Consider the following 12,273-nt stretch of genomic DNA (forward strand, 5'->3'; position numbering starts at 1 on the left):
ACCTATCCTGTACCTAGTAATACATGCACTATGCTCATTTTATCCATTTTTATGCAAATTTGAGAGTAAGATAAGTTTTAGTTGAATAATTGCTAAGTCAAATTGGAAATATTTGTATCTATCACATCCTTTATAAATTTTTTCCAAAAAGGAGGAGTATATCAATTCGTAATCTTGTAATCACACTATGAAATCCCAGCATTGTGAAGTGCTGTCATTATTTATGACTGAGAGGTTAACTGTATTTCCTCTTCTTGTTATGCATGCATTCCTAAATGAAAATACTAAGAAAATTTTCATTGGTATTGTGTCCGCTTTTTTCACTTCATCTTCTAATCTTACCATTCCTACTTATTCATTGCATTGTAATACATATAAATATACATGTAAATATATGTGCATAAGAGAGCACTAATTATGAATTCCAACATTATTCATAGTATATTCTGACTACATGATTAAAACTGATTGAATATTCATGAAACGATACCTTTAATGTTTGGGACTTTTAGATTAGAAGCTTTGCTCACTCCAGGACTGCAACACATACCATTGGATCTAATGAACTATTAAGACCTCAGTCTTCTATGTTTAAATCTCCATTGCATCTGGAATCTATTTTGGAATACAAGACTGTTTATAGAAACAGCTGTGTTCTGCTTTACCCATATTGGCTCCATACTGTTTTGTAAACAATCCTCCCTTCTTTTTTTTCTTTAAAATGCTTCCTGTGTGAGATTCTACATCTCGTGTATGTTTTACTTTTTGTACTCTTGAAAGTGAGGTCCACAGATTTCCTGGGGGTTACTATGTGATCTATACTGTGACTATGAGGTTAATATTTTTCATAGTATAATATTTGTAGTGACAGTGTTACCTGGGACTTGAGCAGGTGTTATCCAAGCTAAAGTAAAACGATTATGTTAAGTATTCTCTGCGTTCTTCACCCCCATGTATTTACCATAAAAACATAAATAATTGGCATTAAATGTATCTCTGCTAAATCCATAAAAGTAAACAACTTTAACACCTTGAAGCTAGGGTAATTTTTATACTCAGAGTGACAAAATAGAAAATATCTAAAAAATAATTTCCATTGCTTGAAAAAGTTCAGCAGTCCTCTCAAGGAACATGATTCATGAGATTATCTTTTGTGATATAGAAAGTTCTCTCCTTCTATCCCCTCTCCTCCCTACCTCCACTCCCTCATCTCCCCTCTCTTGTCTTCATTCTTCTCCTCCCTCCCTTCCTCTGTTCTCTCCCCTCTCACAATGGATACACATATCTAATTCTTCTTCTCTTTCCTTGAAACATGCATAGTGCTATGATATGTTATGCAATGAAATTGTGGAACATGAACAACATATTTTCACAAATATGAAAGGCCTAGGCCATTTCTATAGCTTCTTTTTCATGATTTTATTTTTATATTCTGAAATATTTATTATTCCAAATCATCTTTAGCATTGTATTGCAATACTCAAAGAAAATAGTGTATGATAACTGAAAATTTAGTTATGTGCTATATTATACCTAAGACAAAGATCTATTTTCTTAAAGAAAACAAAAATCTTCATTTTTTTACTTGTAGAATTTAAAACTTAAATGAAAACAGAATCCTGGATTTCCCAATGGAACATCACCATTGTTATAGCATTTCTCTTTCTAGGTAGATAAGTCCTAAGTTGATAGACTGATTTGTTATGAGTTGCCCCATTTTCTTCTTGATATACTCCCCTGCACAACCAAAGGGCTGAATAGATATTTGTTATCACTTTTAGCTTAGTAATCTCTAAGTAACATTTTCATTGCATTTACAATGTGGAGGGGACATATTATATTCATACTGATATTTTATGATGTGGAAAATTCCTTAAAGATGCCTTAATGCCATGACATCATAATTCTAACACATTATATGCAGAAATGATATTACTGAAGTCCTCATTAAGGGCCTCAGTTTTGAAAACTCCTCTCAGCCTCTTTCTCCATGTTTCACCATGTGTACTTGAGTGGAGGGTTTTTATTAGCTGATTCCTATCCCTAAATAAAAGCAACAGGAAGGGCAAAAAACCAAAACCAAATATATTTTACTTTTTATTTTGTAACACTATACACTAACAGCATGTGGCTTTTGTTCAGTTTTTATATGAAGACACACAAAATTTAAGTTAAATGCCAGTAGTTATTGCTAGCAAAAACAAAATCTGTTGCACACAGCTGTGTTTAAAAGAATGGTATTGTTTATAATGAACTGTTTTAGATATTCGAAGTGTTTTGGCAGTTTAATAGAAATGTTCTCCTTGAAAAAGTTTACACATTTTTTAAAATAATTATTGATGTAAAGTGAATTCCAATTTTCAAACTAGCAAATCATTTGTAGGCTTATTAAAGCAAATCCATTAAATCGAAAAATTCTTTTAACAACCAGGTGTATAAAATTACACATAATCTCAATAAGCCATTATGATAATATGCCTACATTATCTAAATCAAATAGGAAATTTCAAATAAAATAATGAAGCATGTCCAAAAAGAAATGAAAGCTTATCTGAACTAATAAAAAGTGCCTCACAAAGTACAGAAACATAGAAAAGAAAATTTTAAATGATCAACAGAAACAGAAATTAAGCCATATTTCTAATATATTACTGAGAGTTAACTGTTTATTATAGTTTTTATCGCCTTTTAAATGATTAGACTATTGATAAATTTCATGCAATTGAATCTAAATTACGTTCACTACACAATGACTTTAGCACTTGCAATTTTATAATTCAGTTGGATGTGTGTGTGTGTGTGTGTGTGTGTGTGTGTGTATGTGTGCATGTGTGTACGTATTTTTCCAGTAATTTGATAGGAAAGCCAGAAGCCAAGTCTTCAAATGAGTGGTTGCTGTTTGGTTGTTCTATGGAAAACCAACCTAAAGTAACAATCTTTGTTGACGCTTGCTCAGATCAGGTGGACCAAAACAGCAGGAAGTGCCTCTGACAGATTCCAAGACTCAAGTGTCTTCAACGAGACTTTGAGGATTACAAACATTCAGCGACACCAAGGAGGCCGCTATTACTGTAAAGCAGAGAATGGCCTGGGGTCCCCAGCGATAAAGTCAATCCGAGTGGATGTGTATTGTAAGTAAATGTCTCCAAAAACTACGATTTGTACTAATTTGCTTCTGTGCTATAACAATGGTTTTCTGGAAAGAAGCAAATACAGTTTTGCTTCATTAAGAAGTTTAATGAGACAATGATCATCTTTTACTACATTTCTTTTCCTTTGTGCACATACATATGTGCGTGCCTGGGTGTGTGTACAGATCAGTGTACAAACTTGGGTGTCATTCTTCAGGCCCCATCTACAGTGTGCACCACTGTGCCTGCCTTTTTGCCCATGGATTCCTGGGATCAAACTCTTGTCTTAATGCTGCAAAGCAAACCCTTTACTGACCGAGCTGTTCTACATTCCCTTTGAAGATATTTCTGAGCAAAGAAATTTTCAGTGAAAAATTTAATAATTTTGTCATATAAAGTGCATTCACTAGAGAATAGGTAGCATCACATTAATAAGACAAATTATTACTGGGAATAGCACTTATCTTCTAGTGTTTGTACATATATTTTTTTCTTTATATGCAAATATACACTCTTCTATTTACATCTTTATGAAGAAAAGATTTTGCCATAATATACTCTAATTTGTGTTTGTTCATTTTATCTCTGTGTAAGGTCAACCATTCTCATTTTTTGATGCAGATTGGCAAAGTTACCTGGTTGGCTTATGCAGGACTGCACATCTCTCCGTGCAGTGGATTTTTGATATAGTGCTGTTGCTCTAACTCCAAAATGCTGCTTTTCCTGGAAAATGTTGTCTGATTTGTTTTGGTCTGAGTCACCTTCTCCTTCATTTTCATCCTTTACAACTGTATTTAAAATCCTCTGCTCTCTTTACTTCTTTCCCCACTGAAGAAATCAAGTGCCTGCATTCAGTTTGCTCTTTTGCACAGGTTGATCTGTTACTCTTTGATCTTTTGGGAAGAAATAGCATTTATTTTTAAGTCTCTAATATTAGAACATATTTTTCCTCTCCTTAAAGTAATTCAGACATAATAACAAGTAAGAAGTTGCTGTTTTCTGGTCTGTTTCCTTTCCTGTTCTTTCAACATAGTGCAGGTGTTGCAATAGGGAGAGGTTAGAAATTATCCCTGGTCTATTCGCAGACCCTATGCTGGGACTCATTCATTTATGGAGACAACGAGGAAGGAAGTGGTGACAGCAACATTTGTGATTCACCTTAAAACACACACCTCTAGTATCTACAGTTCGAAGTCTAAAATGTTCTAAAAGTGAGTAAGTGATTCTTCTGCTTGTGTTGCTTTGTGTTATGAATGTTCGTCACCGTAGCTCAACAGAGGTGGTTAGTAACAAAATACAACCACCTGAATGGGAAGGTTTAAAATTCTCTGCTTCCTTTACTTTGTCTGAACAAGCACATTTTGCTCAGAAATTTTGTTTGGTTACAGAGTGTAGCCCCGGGTCCTGCCAGGTGTGCTCTGTATCACATGGCTTATGTACTGCGTTTTCCTTATAATCTGGAAACTATAAAACATAATAGCAACCAGTCTTGAATAAGGGTCTGTGATTTTATTATACCATAATAGAATTGATAACAATAAAATATTTGTGTTGATTCATACAAAGTGGGGAATCACATTCCTAGATATTTAAAAAACATAATCTCTCCTTTTACAGCTAAGCCTTTTTCAGGCCTGGCATGGTGGCGCACACCTGTAGTCCCAGCACTTGGGAGGCAGAGGCAGGTGGATCTCTGTGAGTTCAAGGTCAGCCTGGTCTACATAGTGAGTTCCAGGACACCTGGGGCCACGGGGAGACCCTGTCTCAAAAAGACAAAAAACGAAACAAAAAACAGCTAAGCCTTTTTCTATACCATCCTGTGTATATCTGCTCCTTTGCATCTGCATTCCTTGCTCACATTTTCATGCATGTACAAGAAGCCGAGAGAGAATCTGGATATGATATGTGGCTTTGAACTCTCAAAACTGCTCCCTCTGTGCTTTCTCCAGCAAGGCCCCAACTCTTAAACCTCCACAAATAGCACCACCCACTGGATCAAGTATTCAAATACTTGGAGCCTATGGAGGACATTCTAAACCCCATATTCCACTTCTTGGTCCCCATAGGCTCATGATCATATCATAATAAAAAATGCATTTAGTCCAACATTAAAGGTCTCCATAGTCCTTAACAGTCTCAATACTGTTCAAAAGTCCAAAGTCTGTCTGATTCAAGGAAGTCTTTTCATTGCAACCCCTATAAAATCAGAAAACAAATTACTACTTCTAAGGTACAATGTCACAGAATTTACATTTTCATAATATTGAACCAGTGCAAGACCTGAACCCAGCAATGAAAATGCAAACTCCTATAACTCCATGCCGGATATTTGGGACTTTAGTTCCAAAGGGCCTAGATGACTCAAGCCCATCTGGCTTTGCTGCCTGCAACATACATATGTCTCTCTTGGGCTGGTGCCGCTCCCTGTATACAGCTCTCCTTGGCAGATGTCTCACAGCTGTGGCATCTCGGACATCTTGGGAATCCCATTGTGAACCAGCCTTCACCTTCACAGCTTCAAGCAATGGCCTGTCAGGGCCTCTTGGCCTCCCAGGGCGCAGTGGCTCTCAGAAACCACAAAAGAATCAATGATCCTCTGTCTTGCATCTTTCACGTTTCTAAAGCCAGCACTGTGTGAATGAATCTGCCAAGTTCAGCTGACAGCTTGGGTTGAACCTTGAGCCCCTTCATCCACATTATGAACTGTTTTTGTACATGCAGTTTTCTAGAAGAAGAAAACTTCTTAGAACTTTTCCTTTCACAAGTTGGAAGCTTAGTTGGGTGGGGTCCTGCCCTGAGAGTACTCTTTCTATTGCTAAAGTACAAATCTGGAGGTCTCTCCTTAATGGCTCTAATCTCCTTATTAGAGGTGTTCTTTTCTAGCACATACCTTAGCTGCCACATTTAGCTTCCTAGGTCTCTTTTTTTCTCTCCAAACTTTGCATTTTGCATTTTTTTCTACCACATCTGCTCTTTTTCATTGTAAATCTGCATAATATTCATCATGAATAACTATACCACCAATTCAATGTTAGGCTATCTTGAAACTCTTCCCCACCAAAGAAATTAGTCCACTACATTTTATTTTAGCTTCAGGAAAGCTCTTAGACCATGGACAGATGGCATCCAGATGCTTTGCTCAAATATCCCAGTTGCTGTTTAAATCCTTGTTTCCACCTCTCTCTGAAACATTTTGAGTTGGGCCTTTGCTAGAATGGTCCATCAAGCTCTGCTTACAACATTCAGCTACTTTTCTAGTCCACCCTTCCAAAGTTCTCCTCGTTCTCCAAAGCACAACATGATCAGGTTTCTACAGCAACAGCCTCATCCTGTCCCAACTTCTGTATTCATCATTTTTCTGTTGCTATAAAATACCATGACTAAGGCAACTTACGGAATGAAGAGTTTATTTGGCTTGTGATTTCAGAGGGATAAGTCGGTTATGATGAGGTAGGAATGGCAGGGGGCAGCTGGAGCAGAAACGGAGCACTCACATCTTCTTGCACTCACAGGAGGCATAGAGAGACAATTGGAAATGAAACATGGCTTTGAACTCTGAAAGCCAGTCCCCAGTGACGTGCTTCATCCAGCAACGCTGCACCTTCTAAACCACTGCAAATAGCACCACCAATTGGGGCCAAGTACTCAAATACTTCCAGTTTATATGGGACGCTCTCACTCAAACCACCACTCAACTTATTTTTTAAAATTAGTGCTCTAAATATAGATTTTGTGAAGACCACAGTACTTAGGTTACTGTATGTTTTATACACATGAGTCTTTATAATTTAATCTACTCTATCGTGATTAAATATCACTAACCTCTCAATATTATGTTTAAATTTGGCAGCTCTGATACCTAAAATTGGATTATAATATGTAAGGTTTAGTATAACTTTAAAATGTTTGACTAAATAGATATTCATTTACCAACAGAATGAGGACAGTGTTGTTACACTTTTAAAATAAATTCTTATTGAAATTTGTGTAACTTGTACAGAACATGTTAATCATCTTTATATCCTACTGGCAGCCTCTCATAACCACCATCCCACTGGATTTCATACATTATGTCATTTGTGTTAAGGCCTATCCTGTCAAGTTACTATCCCCAAATGTCCCTGAATACAAGATCATCCACTGAGGTCTAGCCAACCTATCTAGAGTCTCTCCCTTTAAGGTGATCTGCTCTTCCTCACCCAGCAGTAATGTTACAGATGCTTTTGATTTAACAATTGTAGAAAATGCTCGAACAATAAGATTTTTTTTCTCCTGCTGGATCTATGGTTTTAGAAAAATCATCTGTACTATGGGTTCTGTTTCTTTTCCTAAACTGGTTTGACACGTGAAATCTTTAAAATTTGGAACATCAACTCATAATAGAATATTCAAGAGACACAGAAAGCAAGATGCAAAAAATAAGCAAAAATGAAAGAAAACAAAACAAGAAGAATGAATTCGTTATAAGGATTATAAATCTAAAATTTTCTGGTAGGAAAAGGAACTCACTGTAATGATGACTAATACAAAATTAAGTGACATTTTAATATAGCTATTTTGAAATATTTCTAAAATTATATGCATATTTTTATCACTTTGGGAAGTTTTCTGAATATGCAGTGACAATTCTCCCACCACATTTTAGAAAGCATTTTATAGTAGAAAATATATTGGGCTGTATAAATTTCATTAAGGATTATCAGATGTGTGGTTTTTGATCCTTTTTTATAAAGTAATGTGTCACTGGGCATGCTGGTATATGGCTTTAGAGAACTCAGGAGGCAGAGGCAGGCAGAGCGCTGTAAGACCAAGTGAGTTCCAGGCCACCTGGGCCTACAGGGATAACCTGTCTCGAAACATCCCCAAAAAGGACTGGGGAAATGGATCAGTGGTTCAGTGCACTGGCTGCTCTTGCAGAGGACATGTGTTTGATTTCTAGCACCCAAATGACAGCTAACAACCATCCATAACTGTAACTCCAGTTCCAGGGGAACCAACGCCTCTTCTGACCTCTACATGTGTTGCACATGGGTGCACTTGCATACATGCAAGCAATACACTCATATACATAAAAAAATAAAAAGAAAATATTTTTAAACAAAAAATTGAAAATAATGTAGTATGAGAATTCATTATAGCCATGTTTCTCAATATACAGGATGTGTTATTAGTCGTTTAAAAGGATTATTGGGCTTGGAAGACAGCTCATAGATAAAGTGGTTTCTGTGAAAACATAGACTTGAGTTCAGTGCTCTATACCCACATAAAAAGCTAGGCATGGTAGCATGTTCTTGTCATCTCAGTGCTGGGAAGACAGAGACAGGCAGATAGATCCCTGAGGCTTGCTGGCCAGCCAGGCTAGGCACACTGGTGAGCCTCAGGTCAACATGAGACATCCGGACTCATAAAACAAAGTGGGTAGCACCTGAAGAGGAATGATGTAGTAAGTTATCTTCTGGCTTACGCTTACACATGCATATTTGTCAATGCACAATGACTTGCATATATACAAATATGCACACAGAACAAGAATTAGAAAGTTATTTTGAGTTTTATAAATTGTAACACCTTAGTAAAATATGTTCATAGCCTGGCAAACTTCAAGCCACATCACAATTTTATTAAAAGCTAATCAAATACTTTCATACGGTAGGAAACAGCCTCTCAGAGTCTAAAACCAACAGTGGTATGTTTAACTGAAATATATGGACACAATTCTCCTTAAACAGACTATTTTAAACCTGAGCATTCCACATAACGTCTCTTTGTAGCTACACTAACAGAAAAGTTATAAAATAATGACAACTGTATAGACGACCCATAGAGAAGCTGATGTGGTGGCACGTACCTTTAATACCAGCACTCAGGAAGCAGAGGCAGGTGAATTTCTGTGACTTCAAGCCAGCTTGACCCTGGTCTACGTAGTAGTGAGTTCTGGGGCTATATAGTGACACTCTGTCTAAAAAACAAAACAAAGCAAAAAACAAAAACAAAAATTAGTAATGATAGAGAAAACAGGAAAATAGGTAAAAGAGAAACAATTTTGAAGGAAAAGAATCAAATCAAGAAAAAGCTGTTGTTTACCATTTGATTTAGAAATCCTAAATCAAACATTTGGGTGAGGAGGATAGTGCTAACTGTATGTATGTTCTGGAGTTGCTGAAGAGCACCGTCATTGGGATCAGCAGATTCCCTCCTAGACTGAAGATGTAGCTGAGTCCAAAACTTAGTAAAAATCTGAATAGCTAAGTTTTCCAACCAGATTTCCTTCCACATTTCATATAGTTTGTGCTTAACCCACTCCCTTGCCATGACTGCTAAAAATATACATTTTGGGGTAGTGAGAGAAATTTGGAGCTAAGTGGTTTGAAGTCCAGTAAAGAAGAGGCAACATACTGTATTTAAAACAAGGTCATTAAGTCAAAATTAACATAACTCAGTTCTTTTTCACACTTGAGTCTAAGACTGCTGATCATCAGGCTTAATGCCACTGATACTGAAAACTTTCTTCCCTAGAAAAGTAATGAATCCTAGGACAAAAAGCTAGAGTCCCTAAATAGGTCCTCCATGAACTACCCATTGAAAGTCCAAAATGAAGATAACCGTTGATAAACAGAGCTACCAATTAGCTCTTTGATAGAATAATAATTTAATAAACAGACATTTAAGATAATTTAATAGGTAGAAAAAACTAATAAATAAATGAGAAAAAACTAAGAATTAAAATCTTGAGAACTAAAATATAAAGCAGAACATAGTTACTGACATAATTAATATCCTCAAAAATGAAAGTATCATTTAGGAAAATATAAACAATGAAATTTCAGAAAATAACAAAAAACTGTTAGAATATTAAAGATAACAGTACCCAAATCAAAATGAAGGCATTATGTTTAAAAACACTAACAAAGCTTCCCATCAAAGTATGGCATGTTTGCCAAACCAAAGAGGGATAACCAGGTACAGAGCAGTGAACTAAATACAATCCACCAGAGCATTTCAACATTATACTTTAAAACACACATTGCCAAAGAGTGTTAATTTTCGTCCATATGATCACATAAACAAAGTTAACAATATAAATGGCACACATTTTATCAATAGAAATGATAAATGAATATTATTTCCAAACTAGATCCTTCTACAGTCAGGCATGTTTTCCCCCAATATCAAAGACAGAAGGTACATTTCATCCTACAAGATTTAAAGGAACATTCCCAATGACCTGTTTTTCAGGACTCTACTTTTCAATGTAGACCACCAAAATTTAGAAGTAAAGTACTTAGAGAAGAGAGAAATGTTAAAAATCAGAGGGTAATCAGGATAATGAAACGGAGGTCCACGACAGAGGCCACATTAAATTTCCAAAACAACTGCAGCAGACCAAAACTGGAAGAAAAGGTCTTTAGGAAAGTGTGTCTTCAGACTGTGCTGGTTAGTGTTGAACACTTATGATTGTTTACATAAACAATTTAAAGTAGAAAAGGCGTTTATGACTTGTGGCTTCGGAGTTTTTAACCTGTGGTCGTTGCCAGAACATCATGGTGTCTGAAGCACACTGCGGAGTGCGCTTTTCCCTGCCACACAACAGCCAATAAGCAAAAATCCAGAGAAAAGAAGTAGTCAGCGACAGGATACCCCGAAGGACCCAGTTCCGGTGACCTATGTCCTCCAGTGCTATTGATTCCTGAAGTTTTTAACCCCTCCATAAACAGCACGATTATCTTGACACCAGGCCGTCAGTAATGGACATTTAAAAACAAGCTTCATATTCAAATCGTAACAAGTGCTGTACGTAAGGTTTAAAAAAAATATTTTACACTTCTCATTGTAAGCTTAAAAATGTGGAAACATAGTACATAGAAAGTAGACTATATTAAATATGAGAGTTAACAGAAGGCAAAATAAGTTGTAGGAAAAGAAATGTAACCAACATATACTGCAAGTTTCAACTATGACTGCTGCTTGCATAAGCACAATAACATGGACACCTGACCTACCAAAAGTGTGATGCAAATATATGGAGGATAGGAGAGGATTTCTGTGTGAGAAGGGATTCTTTTCCACAGAAGAAATTAGTAACACAACTTGAAAATGAAGAAACAAACAATAAAAAGTTAAACACCGAGAAATCAAATGGGAAAATCAAATATGAATATCTAAAAAATGCTTTGGAAAAGGACACCTCTGAGTAGTAAAATTACACCAGGAGGTTGTTCATATACAATGATTTGGTTGTTCAACCTGTATGCATGCATTTTTAAATTTACTAAACGTGTGCATGAGTATTTTCCTTGGGGGTGCTTATTACTAAACCCCAACAATCCCAAAATAATTTTTATCCAAACTTTATCAGAAAGCTTTCTGTCAAATCTAAACTTAAGGCTATATTTTATGCATTATTTTATATGTATGACTGTTTTGCCTGCAAATATGTAAGCGCACCCATGTCATGTACTGCCTGCAGAGTCCAGGAGAGCCCATCAGATCCCCTGGAAATTGAGTTGCATATGTTTGTTTGCTGCCCCGTGGATGCTGGGAAGTGAACCTGGGTCCTCTGCAAGAGCAGTTGGTGCTCTTAGCCGCTGGGCCATCACTTTAACCTCCATACTCATACCTTTAATACATTTTGAGAATTCATAATAATTGATATTTACAATAGGAACAGAAATTCTAATGATATATCATAAGCTGGGGCTGGAGAGATGGCTCAGTGGTTAAGAGCACTAACAGCTCTTGCAGAGGACCAGAGTTCAATTCCTAGCACCAACATGGTGGCTAACAACCATGTGTAATTCCAGTTCCAGGGGATCCAACACTTTCTTCTGACCTCTGTGGACATTGCACAACATGGGTGCACTTACCCACATGCAGGCAATACACTTACACAAATTAAAAATGTAAAAAATAAAATAGAATATTGCAAAAAAGTAATTAAAATATTAAGATACATCATAGGTAAAAAAAAAAAAGACAATTACATAGGAAGTGTTGCTATGACATTCTGAGAATTATTTTCCTTACTTTAAATAATAAAACTCAGGTTCATCTTCTCTACTATTTGTTCACATATTGTTTGTGATGAAATACTTTAAATATTTAAAATAATTATTTAAAATATTATGCTGCTCACAGCATAGAG

At 36.2% G+C, this 12,273-nt stretch overlaps 1 protein-coding gene across 3 annotated transcripts in view; it reads left to right on the plus strand.

Moving 5' to 3' along the window:
* Positions 1-12,273, plus strand: part of Mdga2 (MAM domain containing glycosylphosphatidylinositol anchor 2) — an 899,633-nt gene that overhangs the window by 470,002 nt on the left and 417,358 nt on the right. Inside the window, exons 3-4 of one of the 3 annotated variants that reach the window (XM_029561984.1) lie at positions 2,957-3,131; positions 4,217-4,342. Coding sequence is in view for 1 of the 3 variants with exons in the window: in XM_008829871.3 (XP_008828093.1) it covers positions 2,957-3,131 (175 nt within the window). In the remaining 2 variants the exon portion in view is untranslated. The remainder of the gene's footprint in view (positions 1-2,956; positions 3,132-4,216; positions 4,343-12,273) is intronic. The other 2 variants (XM_008829871.3, XM_029561983.1) reach the window with 2 other exon arrangements.

The sequence above is a fragment of the Nannospalax galili genome, unplaced genomic scaffold (assembly GCF_000622305.1).
Source record: "Nannospalax galili isolate Female #2095 unplaced genomic scaffold, S.galili_v1.0 scaffold253, whole genome shotgun sequence".
NCBI classification, from domain to species: Eukaryota; Metazoa; Chordata; class Mammalia; order Rodentia; family Spalacidae; genus Nannospalax; species Nannospalax galili.